The sequence below is a fragment of the Equus caballus genome, chromosome 16 (assembly GCF_041296265.1).
Source record: "Equus caballus isolate H_3958 breed thoroughbred chromosome 16, TB-T2T, whole genome shotgun sequence".
NCBI lineage: Eukaryota > Metazoa > Chordata > Mammalia > Perissodactyla > Equidae > Equus > Equus caballus.
In genome coordinates this window covers 82,056,018-82,078,797 of record NC_091699.1, presented here as the reverse complement: position 1 = coordinate 82,078,797, position 22,780 = coordinate 82,056,018, and the positions used below count along the sequence as shown (strand labels likewise).

The window sequence follows — 22,780 nt, the reverse complement described above, 5'->3', positions numbered from 1 at the left end:
ACCAGGCTCTCCTCCCCATCTCCCTGCCCTAGTTCCTGGGAATCTGGAGTCCTGACCCTGGGCTCTGCCCTATAGCTAGACCCTAACTCTGAAGCATTGATATCCCAGTCCCACTGCCTGCCTGGTTGGTCCTGTTGTCAGGACCTTCCACTCATTAAGATGTCCATGAACTTCCCCTGGACTTCCAAGTGCTGACCCCTACATGCCAGGGTGACTGCCTGTGGCATCTCACTACCATCCCAGCTGAGCCTCTCCCCGTGGCACACCTTCCATTCTCTGTGTCTGAGGCTCTCTTGTCTTATTTCCAGAGGTTATCTCTTTCTTGACCGCAGCTCTCCTAGACTGCTCCTTCCTTCTGGACTTAATCTCCTTGGGCCCGGCCATGCCTTCCCTCCCATAAACATTTGTTATGTGTGGGCTCTCTGCTGGGTTCTGGAGATAGACAGATGAATATGGTCCATTCCTGCCCTCAAGGAGCTCATAGGCTAGAAGGTAAGCCAGCTGTGTTGAATATGATGGAAGTGAGGACAATTATTTAGGAGGTAGAGAAGGAGGTGACTGACTCCACGGACTGGGCCACCCTCACAAGACCTGTGACTTTTGAGCTGGGGCCTGATGGGCTCACAGGCTGGGGAGTGGGAGGGGTCCTAGCACAGGGATAGCCATGAGCACAGACGCAGAGGTGGAAAGGGTCTGGGAAGTTGTTGCCTGGTGGGAAGTCTGGCTGGAGAGGTAGGCATGGGCCTCCCCTCCATGATCAGGAATTTGGGCCTTATCCCATTGGTGGAGGGTAGCCACAGAGGGATGCTGAGTGGGAGAAGGGCCTATGATGCTTCTCGTTCGTTTCTCACCAGACCCTCTCATCGTCTGCTCATCCATTTCATCAGAAGGGAGCGGGCTTGCCTTGTCGCTCTAGCACTGCGACGGCAAGGCCCATGGGTTCAATCACAGCTCTTCGACTATCTGCACAAGAGACTGCGCGAACTAAGTGATTAGATTGTGAGAAAATTGGAAGGTGAGCTCGAGTTCTGCTAGGAACTCCTGTCATTCCTCGTTTCATTCATCCTCCAAACCTGATTAGAATGCCCGCATTTGAAGCTGCACCATCCCTCCAGAGGCACTTCCTGCCTTCTTGGGGCCTGACCCTCTCAATGACCCACCTTCTCTCTTTCTCTCTCCATGGATTTAGCTTTACAACATGCTCAAGTCCTTCCCACCAAAAAATAATGACCAGAAGGAGCCTCCTCCAGCTACATCATTTTCCTTTTCCCTTTTGAAGTTAAGCTTCTTGAAAGGTTGTGATGGCCTCTCATTCCTCAATCCAGCCAGCATCTTTTGCAACCACCTCTCTGCCGATACTGCCCTTACCAAGTTCACCCCAGAACTCCTGCAATTAAACCCGTGGGCAGTTTACAAACCTCACCTCATATCAGCAATCCTGGGCAGCACTGAGCCCTGCACAGCCGTAGCCTCCCTGGAAGGTTTTCCGTTGGCTCTACCGACACTACAGGCTCCTGACTTTTCCTGCAGCAGCTCTACCCAGATGCCTCTGTGAGCCTTCCTTTGCCTGGACATCTTTTAAATATGGCTGTTCTCAGGGTTCCATGCGGGCCCACTTCTTTCTCCACTCCCATTCTTCCCATGCAGTAAACTCTTCTACTCCTGTGGCTTTAATTACCACCTGGAGAAAGGATGGCTTCCAAATCTATATCATTAGCCCAAATCTCTTTGCTAAATTATAGACCCCTGTATGCAGTGGTCCATGGGCAAATCAAATGCATATTGTCCCCCCAATTTCTTTCTCCTTTCTTATCCCATACGTCAATGAATGATATCAAAATCCACTCAGTTGCCCAAACCAGAAACTTGGGGTGTCATTCTTGACTCCTCCCTCCCTCACCCCGATGACCAATTCACCTTCTGCTGATCTTACCTCTTTCATATTTCTTGAATCAGTCCACTTTCTCCATCTCCACTGCTACTTCATACCTTCATCCACGTCTCCATCATCCTTTGCCTACATTATTGTATCAGCATCCTAACTAGTCTCCCAGAACTGAGGCTAGTAACTCCCAACAACCAACTCCATTTTCCATTTTGTGGCCAAAGTGATTTATATAATTCCCTGCTTCAACCTGCTTTCCATCAATTGCATTCAGAATAATACCCACATTCCTTGTGCCATAGAAGATCCTTCATGACCTAGTCCCTGCCTGCCACCTCCCCAGGTACCCATCGTTGGCATTCTATTCTCCAGCCTTGCTGAACAGTCTGTGATCCCACAAGCATGCCACCTACTTTCTAGCTTTTAAATCTCTGCCCATACTGTTCCCTCCACCTGCAACGCTAGTTCCACCACTAACATCTCCCTTTCCCCAATTTGTTAGGTCCTTTCACTCCTCAGGTTCCAGTTTAGCAGTCTCCTTCAGGGATGCCTTCTCTGACCCCCAGGACAATGGCAGTGCCCTTCTCAGGGCTCCCAAAGCCCTCTTGACTTCCCTGCTGAAGTTATGTACAAAGTTGAGTTCTGCTCTAAAGATTGTAGCTGAAACTTGTCATCTGTCATTGTATTCTGTGTCAAAAAGCCATTTCCAGAGCTACGGAGTTCCTACGTTACATGAAAATATGAATTTCAAGACAAGAAAAGGAAATTAAAGTCTTCTTGGAGAGAAGAGAACTTCTCTCTTTTAGGAGAATGCAATAGCATGGGCTCAGTATCTTAGCACCTTGGAAGTGGCTTATTTGCCTGTAATTTTGTTTTGTTCAACTTTTTTTACTTCTGGCAAGTGGGTGGCTACAGGAAATCTTGGAGTGAGGATGGCTTTAGGAAGGTGAAACAGTCCTTGGAAGAGAGTCTTAGTGTACAGGGAGTGGGAAAAACACAGATGAAGTTTCCCTGGCCAGGGAAGTCCTGCCCGTCCTCTCTGCCCAACCGAGGTCAACCTGGCAGGACAGTGGCCCTGGTTCTGCTTTCAGAAGGATGTGCTGCTCACTGCCCTTGCATTTTGCCTCTATTGCACCGGGGACAGTGCTGCTTTCATTCTGCATCTCGGGGACTTTGCAAGTGACTGACACTTGGTGGGATGCTGCTTTCCCGGCCAGCGCTCTGGGGAAGACTGTGACATCGTATTAAAGATGCAGAGGGGGGTGAAAAGGAGTGTGTTAAGCTTCACAAAACTAAAATTAGAATAGCTTACAATTGATGGCAGTTAAGAGTGAGAAAGATTCCAACTAAACCCCTGGGGATTAATTTCCTTAAAAGCATGCTGTCTAAGGTCATGGACTTCTGTAGGTGAAATAATGACATGTTAAACTTTCTCAACTCAAACTTATTTAAATCACCAAATATGTATTGAGTGCCTTCCATGTGGTAGGCAGTATGTTGGGTGCTGGGTACAGAGGTGAATATGGCATGACCTGTGTCCACTCCCACTCTGGGGATCACCAGAAGGTTGTGGGTGGGAATGCTGTGTGCAAGCCATGACTCCCAGCAACACAGGAACCCATCAAGGTTGTGTGTAACAGGTCAGCCTGGGAGGGATGCAGGGGTGGGGATAAAGGAGCAGAAGCCTCTCCTTTTCTCTCAGGCGTGTGATAGAGGTTCATCCACCACTGCCCAAGGGTATCCATCCCACTCACCCTTGAGCAGGGTCTGCAGAACACGTGGAGTCCCCCCCAACCACCACCAGGGCAGGCACTCTCCCAGAGGGACTGGGGGTTTGTGCTCGGTCCTCTGTGCACCTGTTCTCATTTGGAAATTGCTGGTCTCAGGAGACTCCCTGGTGGCGAACACCCTCGCCACTTGACCTCAATCAACTTGAACAACCTTCCAGTGTGATCCAGCCAGCCCCTCCCCGTTTTGATGACCTTTCTCTGAGCTCTGTAATTCCCCTCTACCAGCCCCGCCCCTCCAGCCCCATTGATACCTTGGGCAATACAAAACCTCTGGCTGCTTTTGAAAATGACCCTGTAACTTCTGTATGAACTGCAAGGCATCTCGATGAATGGGGGTAGGGGGGCCTAATCACGCCCTTAGTTGGTGCCAGAGCCATTATTTCTGAAATGATAGTGAAGTTCCCAGAATAGCCCACAAAGGCCTTTTTAGAACAAAACGTGTTGTTGGAATCTTGCATCTTTAACTAATATTTTGGAGATTCTCATCCCCCTGCCTGATGTTTCACTCTTCCTGCCCCTCCCCCATATTCCTGAAGTTCTATTCCTCAATCCTCACTAGCTTCTGTTCTCTTCACAAATGTGTGGTCAAGGATAACTTCCGGTCCTTGCTTGATTTCAATTATCTTAGGGGGCCTCAGTGAGGGCCCAGTGACCTAGCTCTACCCATAACTTTGGGGGCGGGCATAGGGAGGTGGTAGGAGGGAAGAGACATATGATTTTAGTAGTATATGTATCTATTTGGCATCTGTGAGCTTTACTGATCTCCAGATGATACAATAAACACATGCTCTGTAGATGTATTTACTCTCTTTCATTCCTATCTTTGAGTGTTGGAGAGGGGCAGCAAGAGAGCACAGAGAGATGGGTCATAATCTCCAAGGCTTTCCCACAGATCACCTCCATTCCCATAACTCCTGGCCCAGGAACATTAATTAAACATCTCCCACCTGTCTCCTGTGCAGTCCCCACCCACCTGGCTCTTGGTGGCTGCAGGTGTGCCTGGCAGAGGCCCCTTTCTGTGAGCCATACCCTGGGTTGCACAGCATGGCCATAGATACCACCTCTTTAGTCTGGCTCACAGGGCCAGAGGCCACTGACCACTGTGCAAGGAGTTTTTAAGAAAGGATCTGAATTGGACTTAATCTTCTGCCATATGATAAGGTAGCATATCTAACTGAAATGCAGAGGCCTGGGGGCTCTCTGCCAGGGAGCATTCTCCCCAGGGAGCTCTTTTGAAGGCGTAAGTAAGGTCCCCTGTCACGAAAGTACCAGCGGGCACAGATACCTCTGTGCAGGGGACCAGCCTCTCCCATCGCTTCATGCCGGAGAGCCTGAGGGGTCATCCCCCTCTCTCTGGGTAGCTCAAGAACCTCAAGGACTGTCATTCCTTAGTCAAGGGCTTTACAGCCATTATCACGAATTCCAGGAAGGCAGGTTAGTGCAGTGAAGGTGCTCAGAGTGGTTCCTGGACCAGCAGCACCAGCACCCTCTGGCAACTTGCGGGAAGTACAAATTTTCAGATTCCACTCCAGATCGACTGAATCAGAAGACCTAGAGGTGGGGCCCAACAATCTGTTTTAACACGCCCTCCACGTGCTGCTAATGCGTGCTCAAGTGTGAGACCCACTGGGATAATGGTTAAGAGCACGGAGTGAGACTGCCTGGGTCAAAATCCCGCCTCCACCATTGTGTGATCTAGGAAAGGTCTCTGCCTCTCAGTTTCCTCATCTGAAGATAGAGTATCTGCTACTCTTCACAAGAGAATGCTGAGGAAGAGAGCTGATACACGTAAAGTACTAGAACGTGCGTGGCATAGAGATCCTGCTCAGGAATGTTAGTCTTCATCAAGGGTAGTTCTTACTGTCTGGTTATACACTGAGGAAATGAGGCTCAGAGAGGTTAATGATGGCCCTGTGTTACAGAGGGAAAGCAGGATGTCTCACTCCCTAAAGACACACTGCATTTTGGGGTGTGGAGGTGGGGAAGCCTGGCCTGTGAAGCTGAGCCAGGCATCTGCAGGGCAAGTCGAAAGCTTGGTCATACCCCTCCTCCTGAGAACTGCCTGGGGGGCCCTGGCCTCTGCTCTGCCGACCCCTCATTCTTTCTTTCCCCTGTGCACTCTGGGTCCTTTCTCTCTCTCTTCTTTGTGGGATCTTATGGCAGAAGGAAACCAAAGGGTGTGACATGACCTTCACCTTGACCTTGCTTTGCTCACAGCCAGAAGGTGGGCTGGCATTGGTGGAGGTGCAGCCAGGATTTTGGGTTAAGAATGCTGCCTGAGGAATTTGGTGACAAATTAAAATTCATTCCTGTGGAAAATTGAGAGTAGATTAGCTGAATTGCAGGCTTGTAAGACACTTCATGGATTGAGGTCTTTGGGGTAATTAGCAAATTGTGCGTGGGATTGGTAAGCTATTAACAAGGGGAAGTTTTCTATTCTACCCACTATGTGGCTGGATTGGAGCCCTTTGCAACCATATGGGAATCTGCTAAGTCTGTCCATCTCTTCCATCCCCTAAGGGTTACGCACAAGCGGGGGTGCTTCAAGATGGGGCTCCCCTACACTGGAGCTGTACCCCTAGGCCTATGAGCCTCTTATAAAAGGCTTCAGAAGGTGAGAACCTCCCCAAGGACAAAGTTACCTACAACTAGGGAAAAAAACTCATCTCACCTTAAATCTTATTAAATTATCTGTGTGGGAACTGGAGCTCCTTTCACTGCCTCACACCCCTCCTCTCCAACTGCATGTTCACAGACACACCACAAGTGCGCAGTCTGAAATACTCTCAGTGGCTTTTACAAAACTGACCCGGATGTGAACTTCTCAAGTGCACAGTGTAAACTGAAATCAGGGCTGATCGTGCACTATTGGCGATTATGTTTATTTGCCACTGATTTCTTAAGTTGCACGTTTGAGGGCTCAGAGCCTCGTATTTATTCAGTTCTTCCTTTGAGTCCCCTCACTGAGTGTGATTCTAACATATTCTGCTTCTCGGGAGCCGCAGGGTCCGGGATGTCCCATATCAGGTCCTTCTCATATCGGCGGGAGAAGGACGGCTGTTAAGGACTCTCCCGTAATGTGGGGAAGACCCAGTGGGATTCGAGAACACACACTCCGACACCATGCTATGTAAACCCAGACATGCTTCTGCTCATTTTAATTAGACAGATAAAATTAGCAAGGAGATTAAGGTAAAAGGAGAAATTAAAAATATTTAAATGTTAGGTGGAATTTACAAAAGTGAATTGAACAATGAGGTACAAGAAGGAATGCAGAGAAACACAGACACATTTGAAACATTCGTCGGATGCCACGCGGCTGAAGCCAGTCCACAGATAAGGTCAGAAGAATTCTCCCTCGCCACCTGTTGAATCGCAGATTCCAGGCATGGGGAAGAACATCCTCCAGAAACACTTTCCTTCTCCCTCGCTTCAGATGTTACCGAGAATAATTCATCAGTCAGTATCATTCTAGAATAGCCCACACTGCATCCAATTCAAACCACTCACCTGTTTCCTGTCTGAATTTGCAAGCTCTTAAGAGTATTTCCCCCCCTTTCATTTTATTTTTCTCCCTACCGCCTCTCCCCATTGAGCCAATAGGCCAACTGGGCCCAGCAGAAAACCAAACCATCACGTCCCGGCCCCTTTGGATTTTCCAGGGGCAAAGATTTCCAGTTCTTTCTTGTTTGCATCTGTTACGAACAAGCACAGTCATTTTATAACGCAGACATACATTGGCGTGCTCTCGCACATGGAAACAGGTTTTTTCTTTTTTGTTTTTTTTTTTCCCAATTTGTGGTTTCTTTTTCCTTTTTGCAGAAAATGCAAACAAAAGAAAAACAAGGTTTTCAATTGAAGGTACATCTCTTCTTCAATATGAAGACATTAATTGAATTGGTTGGATCCCCCATGCAGTGGTCAGCAAAGTCCTTTGGCAACTGACAGAACGACATCTGGAGACTCAGGAGCTGGGGTTTGTTTGAAGAAACTTCCCTACACAAGTCGGGAGCAAAAGGAAAATGGATGTGGGAGAAGGGAGGGGACTCTTGGGGAGGAGTACAAAAGGAGAAAAGAAAAGAATGTCATTGGTGAGGAAGAAAATGGAAAACGGCTTCTGTTTCTTCCCTCTACCTCCTTCCCTTTCTTCCTGTGGATGGACGACTCCAGCCCACAGAGGCTGGGAGCTGAGTTCACTCTTGGTCCCCCGATGCATCTTGTTTTGTCTTCACTTCTGTTGAACATCAGCTTTTTGTATTTTTATTATTGTATATTTGGTTTCCCACGGCATCTGAGACATGCTTCTGTCACCGAGAAATGAAAGTGGCCCGTTAGGAATAGGTCCAGTTTATTCTTCACTGATGTAATGCATTTCTCAGCTGAGAAGCCAGTCTTTCCAGAACATTCCACAGTGGTCAACCTCTGGTTCCTTAATCCTGGTCCTTTTCCTTCCTCTCCTCCCCCAAGAGAACGAGAGTTCTCATGCCATTGCCGTTGGTGACTGATTCATCTGGACCCTCATAGAATGAATGCTGTTCAGGATCTTCTTCTGATGACCTGCCAAGGTGACCCCTATTCTCAGGAGGTCTCTAGGAGGGAAAAAGCCACAAAAGAAGGCATTTTAGTGTTAGGGCACCTTTTCACAGATCAAAAGTCATCATAGAAGGCGAGCTCCTGATAATAGTTGGGTAGACAAATAAAAACGGTTTAAAATTCAATGAGCCCAGGTTCATCCGAGTCTTCGGCAAATACCTAACTAGGTACTTTCTTGTTCAGTCTCACTTTGCCCATGGCACTTGTCTCCAATGCCCCCTCCAACTTAGACAACCCTGGATGTGCTGTGCCTTGCTCCTCTCCTATGGCTTCTGGAGCAGCCCCTTCGTTTTATCCATGACACTCTGGGGGACTGGAACTTTCCTCTGCTGCTTTTTTTTTTTTTTTTTTTTAACACTTGAAGTATATACTGTATGGGGCTTCAGTTATTCTGTGAAGCTTTCTGCCTAAATTAGTGATCACCCACTGAGATTGAAAAGATGTGGGGTTTGCCTGCTTTTCTGATGTTTTTCCCCTGAGTTTCCATTTTCTGCCTCTGTTTGAATTTTAATGTCATGAATTTTTAAGAATGGTGATCTCAAAATAACTTTCAAATATCTGCCCAAGCAGGAATCTAAGGAATATGTTTAGGACAGGGGTTGGAATTAGATTAATCTTTGAGCTATGAGTCTTAATATGAACAGGTTCACGGCTTGTATTTGACTTCAGTGAAACCCATGCACTTCTCCTTAGTTAATAATAACAGTATATGGCATTGCTTGAACACTTCCCACCTGCTGTATACTAGCTTATTTATACTGATGGAAGCATTTCATAAAAATTGACAAACCACTAAGTCAATGATGATGATTTACCAGCAATCATTTCTCGTGTGCATCCTGTAGGCAGGCAACAGGCCAGTGCTTTACATGTGTTATTTCATTTACCTCTCACCACAAACCGATGAGATGGACACTTTTATAATCTGCACATTTATAGACAAGGCAAGTAGGGCTCAGAGAAGTTAAGTAATGTGCTCAAGATCACACAGCAAGTGGTGGAACTGGGGTTCAAATTCAAGACTGCCTGGCTCTCAGCCATCCTGCAGGGCTGCTCTCAGAACTCCTCTAAGATCCTAATGTATCCCCTCAAATCCCCCCGTCCCCAGCACAGTAGGTCACTTTGTACACTGTGCACCAGACCCACGAAGAGAACCCTGTGCTGGACTTCCACCCTCAATGCCTTGGCCCTCCTGATCCCCCTTCTTTCAGCTGGTGGTCAGTCCCCCACAGGCTATGGCTGCTTTACATAGTCAAATTGCCCATGTGTTTTTAGCAAACACTTTTGAGAGGCAGAGCTGAATTCTGAATTCACAAATTGTCCCGCAATCTATTTTATTTTGTTGTTCATGTTGTTTTATCTCTTAGGAAACAAGCTAAATTGCTCCAACAGCGTATGGACATTTTTTACTTTGAACTAAATCCCTTAATTTTCAGCTTCACTTTCCTTTTAGTCCTCTCCTTGTTCTTTTTCACGTGACTATTCCTGGACCGAGGGAATGACTCCACTCGATGTCCTCATTTTGGGGGGGGTCAGGGGATGACGGCCCCCGTACTCAGCCATGTCACAGTGGGAAAGCAGGAGCAGCCCCATCTTCGTGAACACCCACTCTGCCCCTGAACCCAGGCTTTCCATCATCTAGGGCATCCACTTTAGCTCTTCTGGATGGGGAAGCTGATTTTCCACTAGGATGTGATTCTTTTTTATTTTTTATTTTTGGTGTCTGACAATAACTCATAATGGCAGGGACTGTCCTTTTTAGGCATCACCAGGAAATAAACCTGGATTTAAACAAATGAATTCTGAAGTTTAGTGGCTCCTAAGGCTTGGTTCACAGTCAAACCATCTTCCTGGAGAAAGTGGAGGTTCCATCATTTCTGGCAAGAATAAACCTCAGAGAGGTGGAGCTGGGCTCCAGGAAGACTGACGGCAAAGCAGGAGTCTAGGACAAAAGGCCGAGGGTCAAGAAGCTTCTCCTCTGGGACTCAACTGCTGGGGGAGGATGACCACCCCTCTCCCCTGGGACTCAGCAACTGTCCCACCCAGGAGGGAATTCCAGCACCTAGCACTGTGCCTGACACAAAAGAGGTGATCAATAAGAGTTTGTCAACTGCCTGGCGGATTGACCAATCGTCTACTCTGGGAAATGTGTGGTACAGGCCACCAACTCGATGCTGTCAGTCCATGTTGTAGCCTGGGCAGCCAGTGAGGTCCCCTCTGGGGCGGGGGAGGGTGTATTCAAAATTTGACCCTTGCCAACTTCAGCCCAGTAGTTTCCAAACTTTGCTGCCCGTTAGAATCACCTGGGGAGCTTTGAAACATCCCAATGTCCAGGTCTCACCACATACCAAATAAATCAGAATATCTGGGTGTGGCCATCAGACATCGGTATTTTTAGAAGATTCCCGGGTCATTCCAGGGTGCAGCAAATTATAGGCACCACTGTGGCCATGGGCGGACTGGAAGAAGGAAATGGAACTGGCCACCAGGAAAGCTGGCTCTCGCCCCGGCTTTGTTCCTTACGAGCACCGAATCTCCAGGCACTAACTTCACTACCTTCTGAATCTGCACAGTGGAGGGGTGGCACTAATAAATATGTCCCAGGCTACAGTCCCACAAAACCCTGGCCCTCAAAAATATGGTTCCATGGTATTTAATATTTTTAAATGGGTTTCTTTATTTCAGGATTTCTCATGGCCTTTACAATGCTAATATGTGTAGTGAATCTCCAAGAGAGTGATAAAGTGCTCAGTATTTCCCAAATTTATTTGACCGTGGGACCTTTTTTCCAAGGAGAACCTATTAACGTTTCCCAGAACTGGCCTACTCAGAACATTCTTGGGGAAATGATGGACTACATGGATCTTTAAGACACTTTCTGGCTCTCATCTTATTTGAATAATTTTAGTTTTTGTATTCCTCCACACTCCTGTGGGAGCTGCAGACTGGTAAATAATTTGTGGGGGATGGAATTGTATGCTTATTTATAAGTGCTGTCTATGAACGCATACAAGCTCCCTACACATCTGAGATTGTTGCTGAATCAGTGCGATGTGTCTTCCTGCTATGCTGTTTAAAGTGCTGGCTGGCTGTGTTCTTTCCATCTGGATGCTCTCTTTGATGGGTTGAGTTTAAAAACTTAAACGGAGGAGAGACTCTTGGTGATTAGGCAAATGACATATGGCTCTGACTTTGAAGAGCTCTCACTGGGGCCCAGAATGGATCCCAGTCTCCCCACTCCAGCCCCAGCTGCCCCCTCCATCTTTCCGTGGTGCTCCTCCACCAGCCTGGTTCTGTACAGAGGCAGAGCTCTGGGGTTTAGGCCAGAAATCAGGACTCAGACCACGGTCAACAGCAGAGAAGGAGCCTTGACCTCCACCCATGAACTAGACATTCTCATCACTTACTCTGATGTCATCTGGGTGACCAGCTGGAGGGAGGTGAAGCCGGCGGTGAGGAAGCTGTCCCTGTACTGGACCATTTTGATGGCACTGAGCCAGTCATCCACGGTGGTAAAGGCCGTGAAGTCTGGGATGGAGCGGTCTAGCAGGGGCTGGGAAGGCCTGCGAGACAGAGAGGAGGAGGTGACCCCACAGCTGCAATGTGGGTGGGTAGAGCCACACTCTGAGTGGCCGGTAGACGTCACGGAGAACAGCATCCCCGGCAGGAGGAGGATTATGGGGGAGCCTGGCACTGACCCTTCCTTCCTTCCAGAATCCTGAATTGGCATGGCTTCTCAAGGCCAGGTGGCTAGTCCCCCAGCCTCTGGGCCCTGCCACAGTCATCAGTCAGTCAGACAGGCATGCTGACACAGCATGCAGTCTGAAGGAAAGGGAAGGCCCACAACTCCTTTGTAAACGAAATCTAAGAGCTTCACCATCCAAAGATATGATCTTTTAAAAAATATATGCAGTTCACTAAAACCTCCCCAAATCTATTGGTAACGTGTTTTTTTTTTTTCCTGGTTCCAACCTGTTACTTGAAAAAAAATGGAAAAGAGGAGCCCACCACTGACCTTGTTTGGCACATTCTCAAAGCTGATACCCAGGTACCCAATCCAGAAACCAGGAGGCCATCTTGACGTCTCCCTCACCTTCGACACCCAGGCCCAATCCTTCACCAGTCCTAAAGATGTGCCCTCCAAAATCTCTCACTCATCCACTTCTTTGCACACCAGCACCGTGATTTAAGACACGACCTTCTCTCTCATGATCACTGCAACATTCTCCCTACCCATCTTTCTTCAGGCGTGCTTGCTGCCCTCGATACAAGGTTCCCACTGTAGCCTGATGCTCTTTTAAAAATGCAAATGTGATCATGTCAATAACCCCTATCCTTTCCTGACCCTGACTCACATCACACCCTTCAATGGGTGTTCACTGTTCTGAAAACCAAGCTCCAAATTCTTAGCAGGGCCTCAAGGCTCTGAGAATATGGTCCTTACCCACTTCACCAGTCTTAGCCCCGACCCAGTGCCCTCACAAACTGCTCTTCCAACACACTGGCCCGGTCCTTTCCACCCTTGGCCCTCTGGCGCATGCTGCACTCTTGGCCTGGAACCCTTGACCCTCTACTCCCATCTCCCTTCCATTCAGTTAATGCATCTTTGCCCTTCAGCTCTCAGCTGAAATAATGCTCATCAGGGATGGCCACTCTGACACCAGACTCAAGGATATGTTCTCCAAGCCCCATGCACCTCCTTGCCATGCGGCGACCAAGGTCTCAATTTTGCATTTCTTTGGATGATCATCTGATTAGTGTTTGCCACTCTTCAACAGTTCTAAGCTCCATGAGGGCAGGGACCATGTCTATCTTGTTCATCCTCTGTCAGCAATGGGCACAGTGCTTGGCACATAAGAACCCAATAAACTTCGGTGAAAGGATGAATTAACAAGTGAGTTAACACTGCAAGTGTAGATGAGTAATGTACAGCTGACAGTGCTGACTCTAGCTGACAGTTGTTGTGCATTTGCTCATAAAAAATCGAATTGCCTTGTATTTCTCTGTCCCGCAGCAGTCAGGGCCCTTATTTGCTAATATGTTGGCCAAGGTTCCAGTATGTAACTCTACCTGCCTAGGGAACTGGTGTGGTTAACTGAAAGGGTGTCTTCTGGAAACAGATCTCCCAGAAGTAGGGCCTCATACCACACAGATTAGACACAGCTCCACTACTACGGAGCCCAGTGCCCAGTCCATATGAAGCCAAAGGAAGGTGGAGATCCAGACAGGTATCTCAACATCTGTCTACAGCCCATGCTGGAGGCAGGGAATATTTTAGAGAGATGGAAGAGAAAAAAGAAGGGAAGGGTCTTAGAACTTCCTCCATTAGTGGATAAGCTCAGCTACCTCACCCTTGCTCTCAACAGACCAAAAGGCTAGCAGCCTTGCTATCAGCCCTGCCCCTGACCTTGAGACCACCCATGCTTAGGAACTACCCTGTTCCACCAGACTCACACGGCGGTGATGGTTGCCACAGTCTTAAGACTTGCCGGGTTCCGGATCATCTTGTCCAGGGTGTTGACAATCTCCGCAAAGCGGGGCCGGCTGTTACGGTCTTTCTGCCAACAGTCCAGCATGAGCTGATGTAGAGCAGCTGGGCAGTCCATGGGTGGGGGTAGACGGTAGTCCTGCTCAATGGCATTGATGACCTGCAGTAACACACCACCAGAGCAGGTGTGACTGAGTGATGAGCCACCAGCCAGTCATTCTCAAATTAGTCCTGGAAAATGGAGCCTTCCTGACGCAGGTGCCCTCATTCTGTGCTCACATACCCGACTGTGATGGGTTTTATGTGTACTTGCCTTTTCCCCCCTAGAATGTGGGCTCCTAGAAAGCAGGGCCAACATCTTATTTTCCCATTGTGTCCCCAGAACCTGGCGCAGAGCCTGATACACACTAGATCTCTGTGAATGTTTATTGAAGAATGAGCCAGTGGATGGCTTCAGCTTCCCCTCTCTTTAAGAGCACATCAGGCCCAATTCTGCATCACTGGCAGCTGGTGTCACCAGAGGAGATGAAACAATGGCACACAGAAAACCTAGTGAACCCACTATTTATAGAGGACACCCACCAAAGCCTGTGGTGGCCTCATCCTTTCACCGCTAAGGGAAGAGAAAGAGAGGAAAGAATCAGCATTTGATGGAGAACCTACTCCATGCCAGGGACCCTCCAATGCTCCCAGGCATTATTTGTCTTAATCTTCATGAGGCAGTAACAGGAATTGGGTTAAAGATAATTTGGTCAAACAACTGGCTCAGTACAATGACAATGGTCAAAATTACAAGGTAATCCAAAATGAATATCTTCAATCAGGTTTTGGTAATTTTCACAGACTCCAGGGGATAATTTTGTAAAGATTTTAGGATCTTTCAGTACTTTTGTCTATTTTTCAGTTTGTTGTAAGAGTTTTTTACTGTTTACCTCTTAATTTCCAATTCATTTAAATCAACTATGTCTGCTCTGTGCCTTTTGTAATAGCAAAAATAATTGTAAACGACCCAGTGCTGAATCTGAATGTATTATGGTGCACTCATAACACAATGGAAGGCCTGGGATATAACGCAGGTCTTAAAGTGATGCTGTAAAAATGTGCCTATTGAAACGGAAAAATACTCACATTGTAAAATTAGGCAAAAGAGCAGGCTGCATAACTGCAGGTACGGTATAATCTTGCTTTTGTAAAAAACAAAAATCAAATCAAAACAAAAAACAATAATTATACACACACATAGAAAAGACCTTGGAAGGATATATACTGTGGAGTTAATGGCGGCTGCCTCTGGGCAGGTAGAAACATGAATACTCTTTAGGTTCTTCTTGTTGTTTGTTTGTATGTTTATTTTCTACAATAATTATGCATTGATTTTATATTAAACAGTTAAAGCACTTAAACAACAAAGGAAATAATTTCGAGTTCTGGGATTTTCAGGCGTTTTTGCCTCTACTTTCAAAAATATCAGGTTCATTTCAACTGATTATTCTTGCTTTTTTTCACTTTGTAAATGGGTCAGAAAGTGAATATTTTCAATCAGTTCATATTTTTACAAATTCTATACACAGTATATGGGACATGAGATGGGGCATGAGATAATATAATAAACTGAAGTCATTAGAGATAATCAAGGTGTATTATTCCTTCTATTCAATGCAGCAGAAAAACAAATAAGCATACAAACCATACCAAGATTATCAGTAAATAAAAAAACAGTGAATAGGAACACTCACTTTTGAATATGTTGCACCACTGATAAATTTTTATCTCTGCCCAACTGCTGTCAATCAGTTGTCAATCATCTGCTACCCTCTCAGGAGGGCTTTCTAGTCCCATTTTCCTCACAAGGAAATGCAGGCACAGGAAGTGGAGTCACTTGCCTGAGGGCACACAGCTAGTAATGATAGGGCTGGGAATGAATCACTGGGGTCCGATTTTCAGTTTTGAATACCTTGAAGTCCACCCAGGCTTCTGTGGGATCGCCATGGTAAGCTCAGCCTGGAGAACAGTCCTTGGAGCTGTTTGATAACTTCATGGCAGGAAACAGGCATATGGACCGAAACCAAGTAAGCCATGAGGATGAGCAGCTGGGCATCGTTCCCATCAGCCTGGCTCATCAACCAGCACCCTTTTCCAGCTCCTCCCAGGCAGCCACATTGAGGGGCCTGTCAGAGTCCCCACTCACTGCAGAGGCAAGTGGGATTACCCATGGAATGGACCCACGAGCTCTTTCTCGGTTGCCTAAAAGATAAGCCAGGTGGGGCCAGCAGGAGGGTTAGCGTCTAAGTTCCTCTAGGGGCCCCTCTAAATCTTCCAGGGCAGGGCAGCTCATGTTCTCCTAAACTGCTGGCATCTCTGCTCAAATTGTTAGATGTCAGAGCCCAAAATACTAATTTTCCCCACTGACAAGATTACTCTCCCATATGCCATAACAGGAAGGAGCACTGGAGTTAAGGCCTTTTTGCGGGGGCAGCTCTGTGGTGTGACCAGCTGACCCAAGCACCCCTGGCAGAGCTTCAAGAGACTGGGGTCCCCATGCATGTGCTGAATCTTCTGCTTCTGAGTTCTAGACTGAATGCTACTTAGCTACTTTCCCCTTGTCTCCTCGGCATGCCACCTCATGGGAATTTTTGGAAGACTCTCCTAACATTTGCTTTTGTATTTCCTCTGTTTGTTTGGTGTTCTGACTTTCTTTTTAAGAAGACATCAAAGAGCCACTGATGCCTCCTCCCTGCAGGTGAGCCAGGAGCGCAGATCTACAGGCTATGTTGGTGATGATGTGGCAATGTGATTAGGGGCACAGACCTTGGAGGCCTGGGTTCAAGTCCTAGCTCCACTTCTTATTAGCTCCAGAACCCTGGGAGAGTCCCTTGACTTCTTGAAACTGCACACATGGGGTTGTTAAAAAGATTAAATGACACAGTGAGGTGAAGCATGTTGAACATCACATAGGTGAGTAGTAGAAAGAATCTCTGCATCCCATGGAGACTGTCATTTCCGCCAGGTCTATTACAGCAGATGTCTTCTCTGCAAAGAGGGCTGCTGTTCTGCTGCTGGTCATGTGGAAGTCCAAGAAGATAGTGTTTGAAAAGCACCGAGCACATAGTGGGGACTCAGTCAATGCCACATCCCTATTTCTCACCTTTCAAGGTAGAGCATGGAAACCCCATCTCAAGCTCACATTTACAAAATGGGACTTTATTCCATTTTCTATTTCTTCTAGATAATTTTGTTGTTATTGCTTGAGTTGATACTCTGAATGCACATATGAACAAAGAAAGCCTTTACCCTCCACTCCAAAGGAGAATATCCCCAGGTCATTAATTGATGCGCGGGTAGCCCTTATTTACTCTAGTCTTTCACTGAAGTGCTATGCCTTTGGAGAATTTTATTCTATTTTTAAGGATCTGAGTGTTGTCCAAATTTTCTGAGTACATATAACTTATAATCAAATTAAAATATTATTTCAAAAAAAGAATTGTGGTCCTCTAATGGGGCTTTGGGATCATTCTCTGTCACACTTGCCTTGCTAGCAGGTGTGGAAAACAGGGAGGAGAGATGGAGAAACACCTTCAGTCTATCCGTCTGATGGCTCAAAACACCAGTGACCATGTTTGAATTGTGTGGAAAGATATGGCCCAAGGCTGGGGGCCTTTGGTGTCCTACTGAGCAGAGTTGAAAACTGGAGTGAGTCCTGGGCCCCTTTCCTTGGTCCGTCACAGGATGAGATAAATGGATGTTGAAAAGATTTGAGATTAGAAGGAGATCAGATGGTGTTTCCAGAGAGCAGGTGAGAGTGAGGGTGCAGGCTGTGGGAGAGCTAGTCTTGGCAACTGTCCCAGAGCAGACTGCGGGCTTGCTTTCAACAGTCTGCAGCAACTCTTTGGGCCATCCCAAAGGCCCTGGGGCGTAAGGGGGCAGGGACTGGGTCAATGAGGGGCTGGTTTTGCTCACTTGTACCCAGAGATGGCAGGTGTGGAGTTTGGGTGTGGACCAGGTGCAGGTGGTCTGACCCAGGTGCCTCAGGCTCCTGGTGAGGTACTGGAGCTCTGCTGGAAATTCAGCAGGGCCCCTCCTCCTGCCCTCACATCCTCAGCGGGGGGGGCTCCTGGCTGTCCCCAGACATTCATTTCCCATTAGCGAGTTGGGCAGCGGGTGGTGCCTACTCGACCTTCCATGCAGGAGAGTGAAGTAGAGCTCTGAGTGGCGGAGGAACCAGGGCAGAGGGGGTTAAGTTGAGCTCTGATGTTTCAATAAAACCTCGGCTCCTCTCCACAGACACTGCCACTCTCATTATCTCTGTCAATCAGATCCAAGCGGCAGAACTTCCAAGTTCTCTCTCTGGCTGACAAACTCTCTGTACATGTTCAAAGACCTTCCTGGGCTCCGGAAGCCCAATTACCAGCACTCTGACTTGCCTCTGCAATTCTCTTTCTTAAAGCCTTTCAATTGTCATCTGTAAAATTCTTGACTGCCACTACCTCAGTGGTTTCTGATGAGTCGGGCTGTGGCTGGAGCAGCTCGGAGCCCCTCCTGGCTCTCTCCCAGGCCAGGTGATAAGAAGCCTTCTGAATGGCATCAAGTCACCCCCTATCCTCCACAGAGAGCAGAATTTCACTTAGGACAATGCTTAGGGGCTTTATTTTGGAGAAATACAGCAAAACTAGAATAAACTGCTACTTCGCAGATGTTCTTATCCCTCTGAGGCCCAGCTCAAGCATCAAATATCTGGCAAGACTTCCTTACCTCTCCCATCCGAATGTTCCCGCAGGCCTGTGATCATGTCACTGGACTGTAAACCCCCCAAGAATAGAACTGGCAAGCACAACGCTTAGTCACAGTTAGCATACAATGAGTGTTTGTAGCATGAACGATTTGGGAATTCTGGAAGTCTAATATCAGAAATTCCATTTGTTTTCAGCATAGGTGAATGCATTTCCTGAGAATAGCTTGAATGTCAAATCTTGCCTTTCAGAGAGTTTCATAATCCATTCTATGTGTGCTGAATTGTTCTTAATCAGATTAAAGTCTCTGGGCAGGACAAAATGGGTCTGCTTTTTCTGACTAATATTTATTACTCATCTAGCTAACGGTATGGACGGAACCAAGCTGCAGTTCATTTCATGAAAGCAGCCTCGGCATCAATTCCGAAACTTACTGATTCGACATGCCACAGGAGCAGAGGCGAGGCGTGGATAATCACAGATAATGGGGGACCTAGACGCCACACTTGGCATCGGGACCTGGTGAAGGATGCAGCCATTTCACCCGCTCTGGGCTGAAGCCACTCTGCTCATGGCAGGACGGGGCATTGTCACAGCAGCACCCCAGCTGCTCTTTCCAGTCTCACTGGGCAATGTCTCTGCGTTCCCAGATTGCCACCTTTCTCAGTCTTTTGAGCAACTGCCACGGCTCTAAACCTTCGGCTGCAGAGAGGGCTGGCCAAGGGCCGATTCCTCAAGTTTGCCGGTGCCTCAGAGCCCACCCAAGCCTGCAGGTGCTTAGCACGGCTGGTTTTCTGATGGAACCAGATCTGGACTGGGGACACCCCTGCCTCTTCTTGCTTGTCAGTTGGGAAAGATAAGAACTGCTCCCCAGGGTGATGCGAAGAGCTGGCAGAGAGCAGAGGTATGAGAGCTTTGCATACTGTCAGCCTCTCAGCTCCAAGTGGGGAGGTCTGTATTCAAAAAACAAAGGAGGAGTGATCCTGGGGAACAAGCCAGGGTCCCAGGCAGTATGGAAATCCAGGTAGGACTTTCCCTTGGGGCCTTATCAAAACAGATCATCTTCAAGACGCTTCCCACCTTTGGGTATTTATGGACCAAAGGACCCCATCTGGAACACCCCCAAAAGACATTTCCAGTTAAAGCATTTCAGATGACCCTTCTCTTTCCTTTCTTGCCCTTGTCTCTTGAGGGGCAGCCTGGAGGATGTTGATGACCTCCAGTCAGACAGGGTCCTGTTCCTGTGGCCCATCTGAATGTGACCAGCTTTGGGAAACTTGCTCAGCTCCTCCTTCACTGAGAGGTGACACAGGATCCCAGAAGGGTGGATTCTCAGGAAAGAGGGGCCCTTTACAATTCCTTTCTTTAAAGCCGACAGGTGTGAGTCCCAGACAAAAACTGCGCCTGGCTCCACGCAGCACATCTGTCAGAGGCAGAGCAGGTCTGGAAGCCAGGCCCGGCCTCAGAGCCCGGCGCCTTCCCCGCTGTCACATGTGGTGAAGGAGAACACAGCTGGGCACTCTGAAGCAGGGCAGAATTCCTGCTTAATTCTGGGCCTGATCTATTCATGGTCCGCAGCCACTCAGAACCAGCTCACCGTCCCCTGACTTGGCCTGGGCACCTTTACAGGCTTTGGGGTAATTGGGACTGTCATATCTCCATGCTGGGCTCTTTGATTAGTTCAAACATTGATGCCAAGGGGGTCCCTGTATCCCCTGCTCTGGTCCCCTCAAGGTCAGGTTATGAGGCCCTGGGCTGAAAACAGGAGGGTTTGGGATGCCACTCCTGTGGGATCCCTTGGGCAGGGGTTTGTGACAACCAGGTATTGCCAACACTCACATCTTGGTTGGACATATCCCAGTAGGGTCTCTCTCCAAATGACATGACTTCCCACATGACGATCCCGTAGCTCCAGACGTCGCTGGCAGACGTGAACTTGCGGTAGGCGATAGCCTCCGGAGCTGTCCATCTCACGGGGATCTTCCCTCCCTGGAAGAAGGAGAACTGGTCAGCCCCACCATCAGGTGAAAGTAAGCTGGACACACGCATCCTTCACTGGCCCACTCCCACGTCTGGTGAATCAGGACAGCCAGGACAGTCTGTGACCCCAGGCCGGCCTCCGTTCCTGCACCTGAGTGGCTCAGGAAGGATCTGCGTGGCCTGTGAGGGTTTCATGCCGTGTGTGGGCACACCCACACACGTCAGGCGGCAGCTGGTTCTGATGCTCCATTTGCCCCCAATTCCCTACATGCTGATTCTAATGTCACTGTCGGGTGAGAGGAGGGAGTGAAACCATTGTAAATGCACTACATGAGACCGGCTCCCTGAGCTGTGAGGTGTAAGTTGCTGCTGTCTTTGTCCCCCAACATTGTAAAAGTCACAACATTTGGGTCAGGAGGAAGCAAAATCAACAAAAAAGGAAGAAAGTGATGAGCCATACTTCATGGAGGACCTCCTCCTACAGGGTCACACTGTGCTGCCCCTTGGCCCCATTTTCCTTGTGCTCCATCCCTGGGTGGAGATATTCCTCACTCCGCCACCTGTGGTCAGGCCTGGGCTGCATGGGGTTCAAGGGGCCCAGGGCTGAGGTCTCTGTAGACGCTGGTCGTCCTCCCTGCCCTTCTGTGGAGGTCGACATCCTGAGGCTGGAGATACACTTTTCTAAAGGGCCCTTCTTAGGGTAGTTTCTCCTTCTGCTCTCCAGCCTCCCACTGGAAGCTTCCAACTTGGCTCTCTGCTTGTCCCTCAGCTTGTCTGCCAGACCTTGGCCTGTTCTGTTCACCTAAGGGATCGATATCCAGCCAAGCAGTCATTCGCCCCGTCAACAAATAGGCAATGAGCACCACTTTGGGCCAGGCCCTTTCTGGGGAGCTGGTGCCCCAGAGATGAGCCAGCCAGGGGCCCTGCCTTCAAGCTGTGCAGGCTACTGGAGAGGCAGACAACAAAGCAGAGATTTCAAATCTATTGTTAAAATGGAAAGTGATGAGGGTGAGGCTGAGGGGGACACAGGGTGTTCTGAGAAGCAGGGAAGACTCCCTAACACAGGCGGGGTCAGGGAAGGTGGCCAGGCGCAGTCGGAGGGGCAGTTTCCCGGAGCCTCTGGTTGAGTGTGGATACCAGTACTGCCCCTTTCTACCTGTGTGACCTGAGCAAGTTACCTAACCTCTCTGTGCTTCAGTTTCTCATCTGCAAAATGGGAGTAATGACTGAACCTACATAGTCAGGTTGTCGTGAGAATTAAGCAGCTTACTGTCCATATAGCGCCTGGGACAGGGCCTGGCATAGGGGGTAAGTGCTGCACATGCGTTAACTATTATTCACTCTGCTTAGTCCTAGAGGACGAGTAGGAGTGAATCAGGCAAAGTGACAAGAGGAGGGAAGGCCAGGCAGAGAGGAGCATGCGCAGACGCCAGGGTAGGTGAGAGGATGGTGCTGCCTGTCATCCAGGATGGCTGAGGCAGGGATGCTGCAGGGGCAGGTGAGGGGAGGGAGCAGAGAGCAGGGCACACTCTGTAGGACGCTGACACAGCTTACAGGGGTAAAGGGGGGCCCTCACACGGCCGCCCTCCAGAGCTCATCATTCACTAGAACAAATACAATCCTCTTTTTCAGTTCCTCATGTCAAATGCCAGGCGTTCACTCCCACGGCCCTTTCGCGATGCCTGGTCTCTGCCTCCTAATCCACGAAACCTCAGCTCCCTCACGCCCTCCTCACCTGCCTCGAGCCTCGGCTGAAGGAGGCTATTTTTATACTGACCGTCCTCATGATCTCTTCAAATCACCAGAGATATGTGCTGGACTTCAGCAAAAATACCTTAAAAATGTGTAAGCGGTTAGTCTGAGAGCAAGTGAGAGAAAAGGAGCACGCCACAAGCGTATTTTGATCCGGTTTCCTACCCAGGCCTGGGAGGAATAAAGGCATCTGGCCCTGACCTCCCCCAGCACACATCCAGCTTTCCGCAAAGAAGACAGTCCTGATTTCCCCGGGGAGGGTGGCAGGCTTTTGTGGTGGGAGATGTCCTCGGCTCAAATGCCAGCAACGTTGACAAATGCCTGGAGGGCAGGCTTGGGCTGTGGCTGCGACAGGATGCTCTGTTCTCACTGTCACCCAGAACATGAATGAATTTACTGGTTTTACCCACATGGTACCCATGGCTGGGAAGAGAGGTGGAAAATTCATCCAGCAAACCAGGAGTTGTCAAATACCTGGAGGCCAGTGTCTAATGGCTCAGGGACTCCATGTTGTATGCCCCCACTAGGGGAGAGGGTGTGTCCTGGAGAGGGCCTGGGGCTCCCC

General features: G+C 48.5%; 1 protein-coding gene across 1 annotated transcript in view; it reads right to left on the bottom strand.

Annotated features, from left to right (window-relative positions):
* Window positions 1–6,802: 6,802 nt before the first annotated feature.
* The window catches only part of EPHB1 (EPH receptor B1), a 417,903-nt gene continuing 401,925 nt past the window's right edge, over window positions 6,803–22,780 (bottom strand). Inside the window, exons 13-16 of the mRNA XM_001498502.7 lie at window positions 20,323–20,472; window positions 13,723–13,916; window positions 11,676–11,831; window positions 6,803–8,264 (exon numbers count right to left, since the gene is read on the bottom strand). Coding sequence (XP_001498552.5) covers window positions 8,156–8,264; window positions 11,676–11,831; window positions 13,723–13,916; window positions 20,323–20,472 — 609 coding nt within the window. The 3' untranslated portion in view covers window positions 6,803–8,155. The remainder of the gene's footprint in view (window positions 8,265–11,675; window positions 11,832–13,722; window positions 13,917–20,322; window positions 20,473–22,780) is intronic.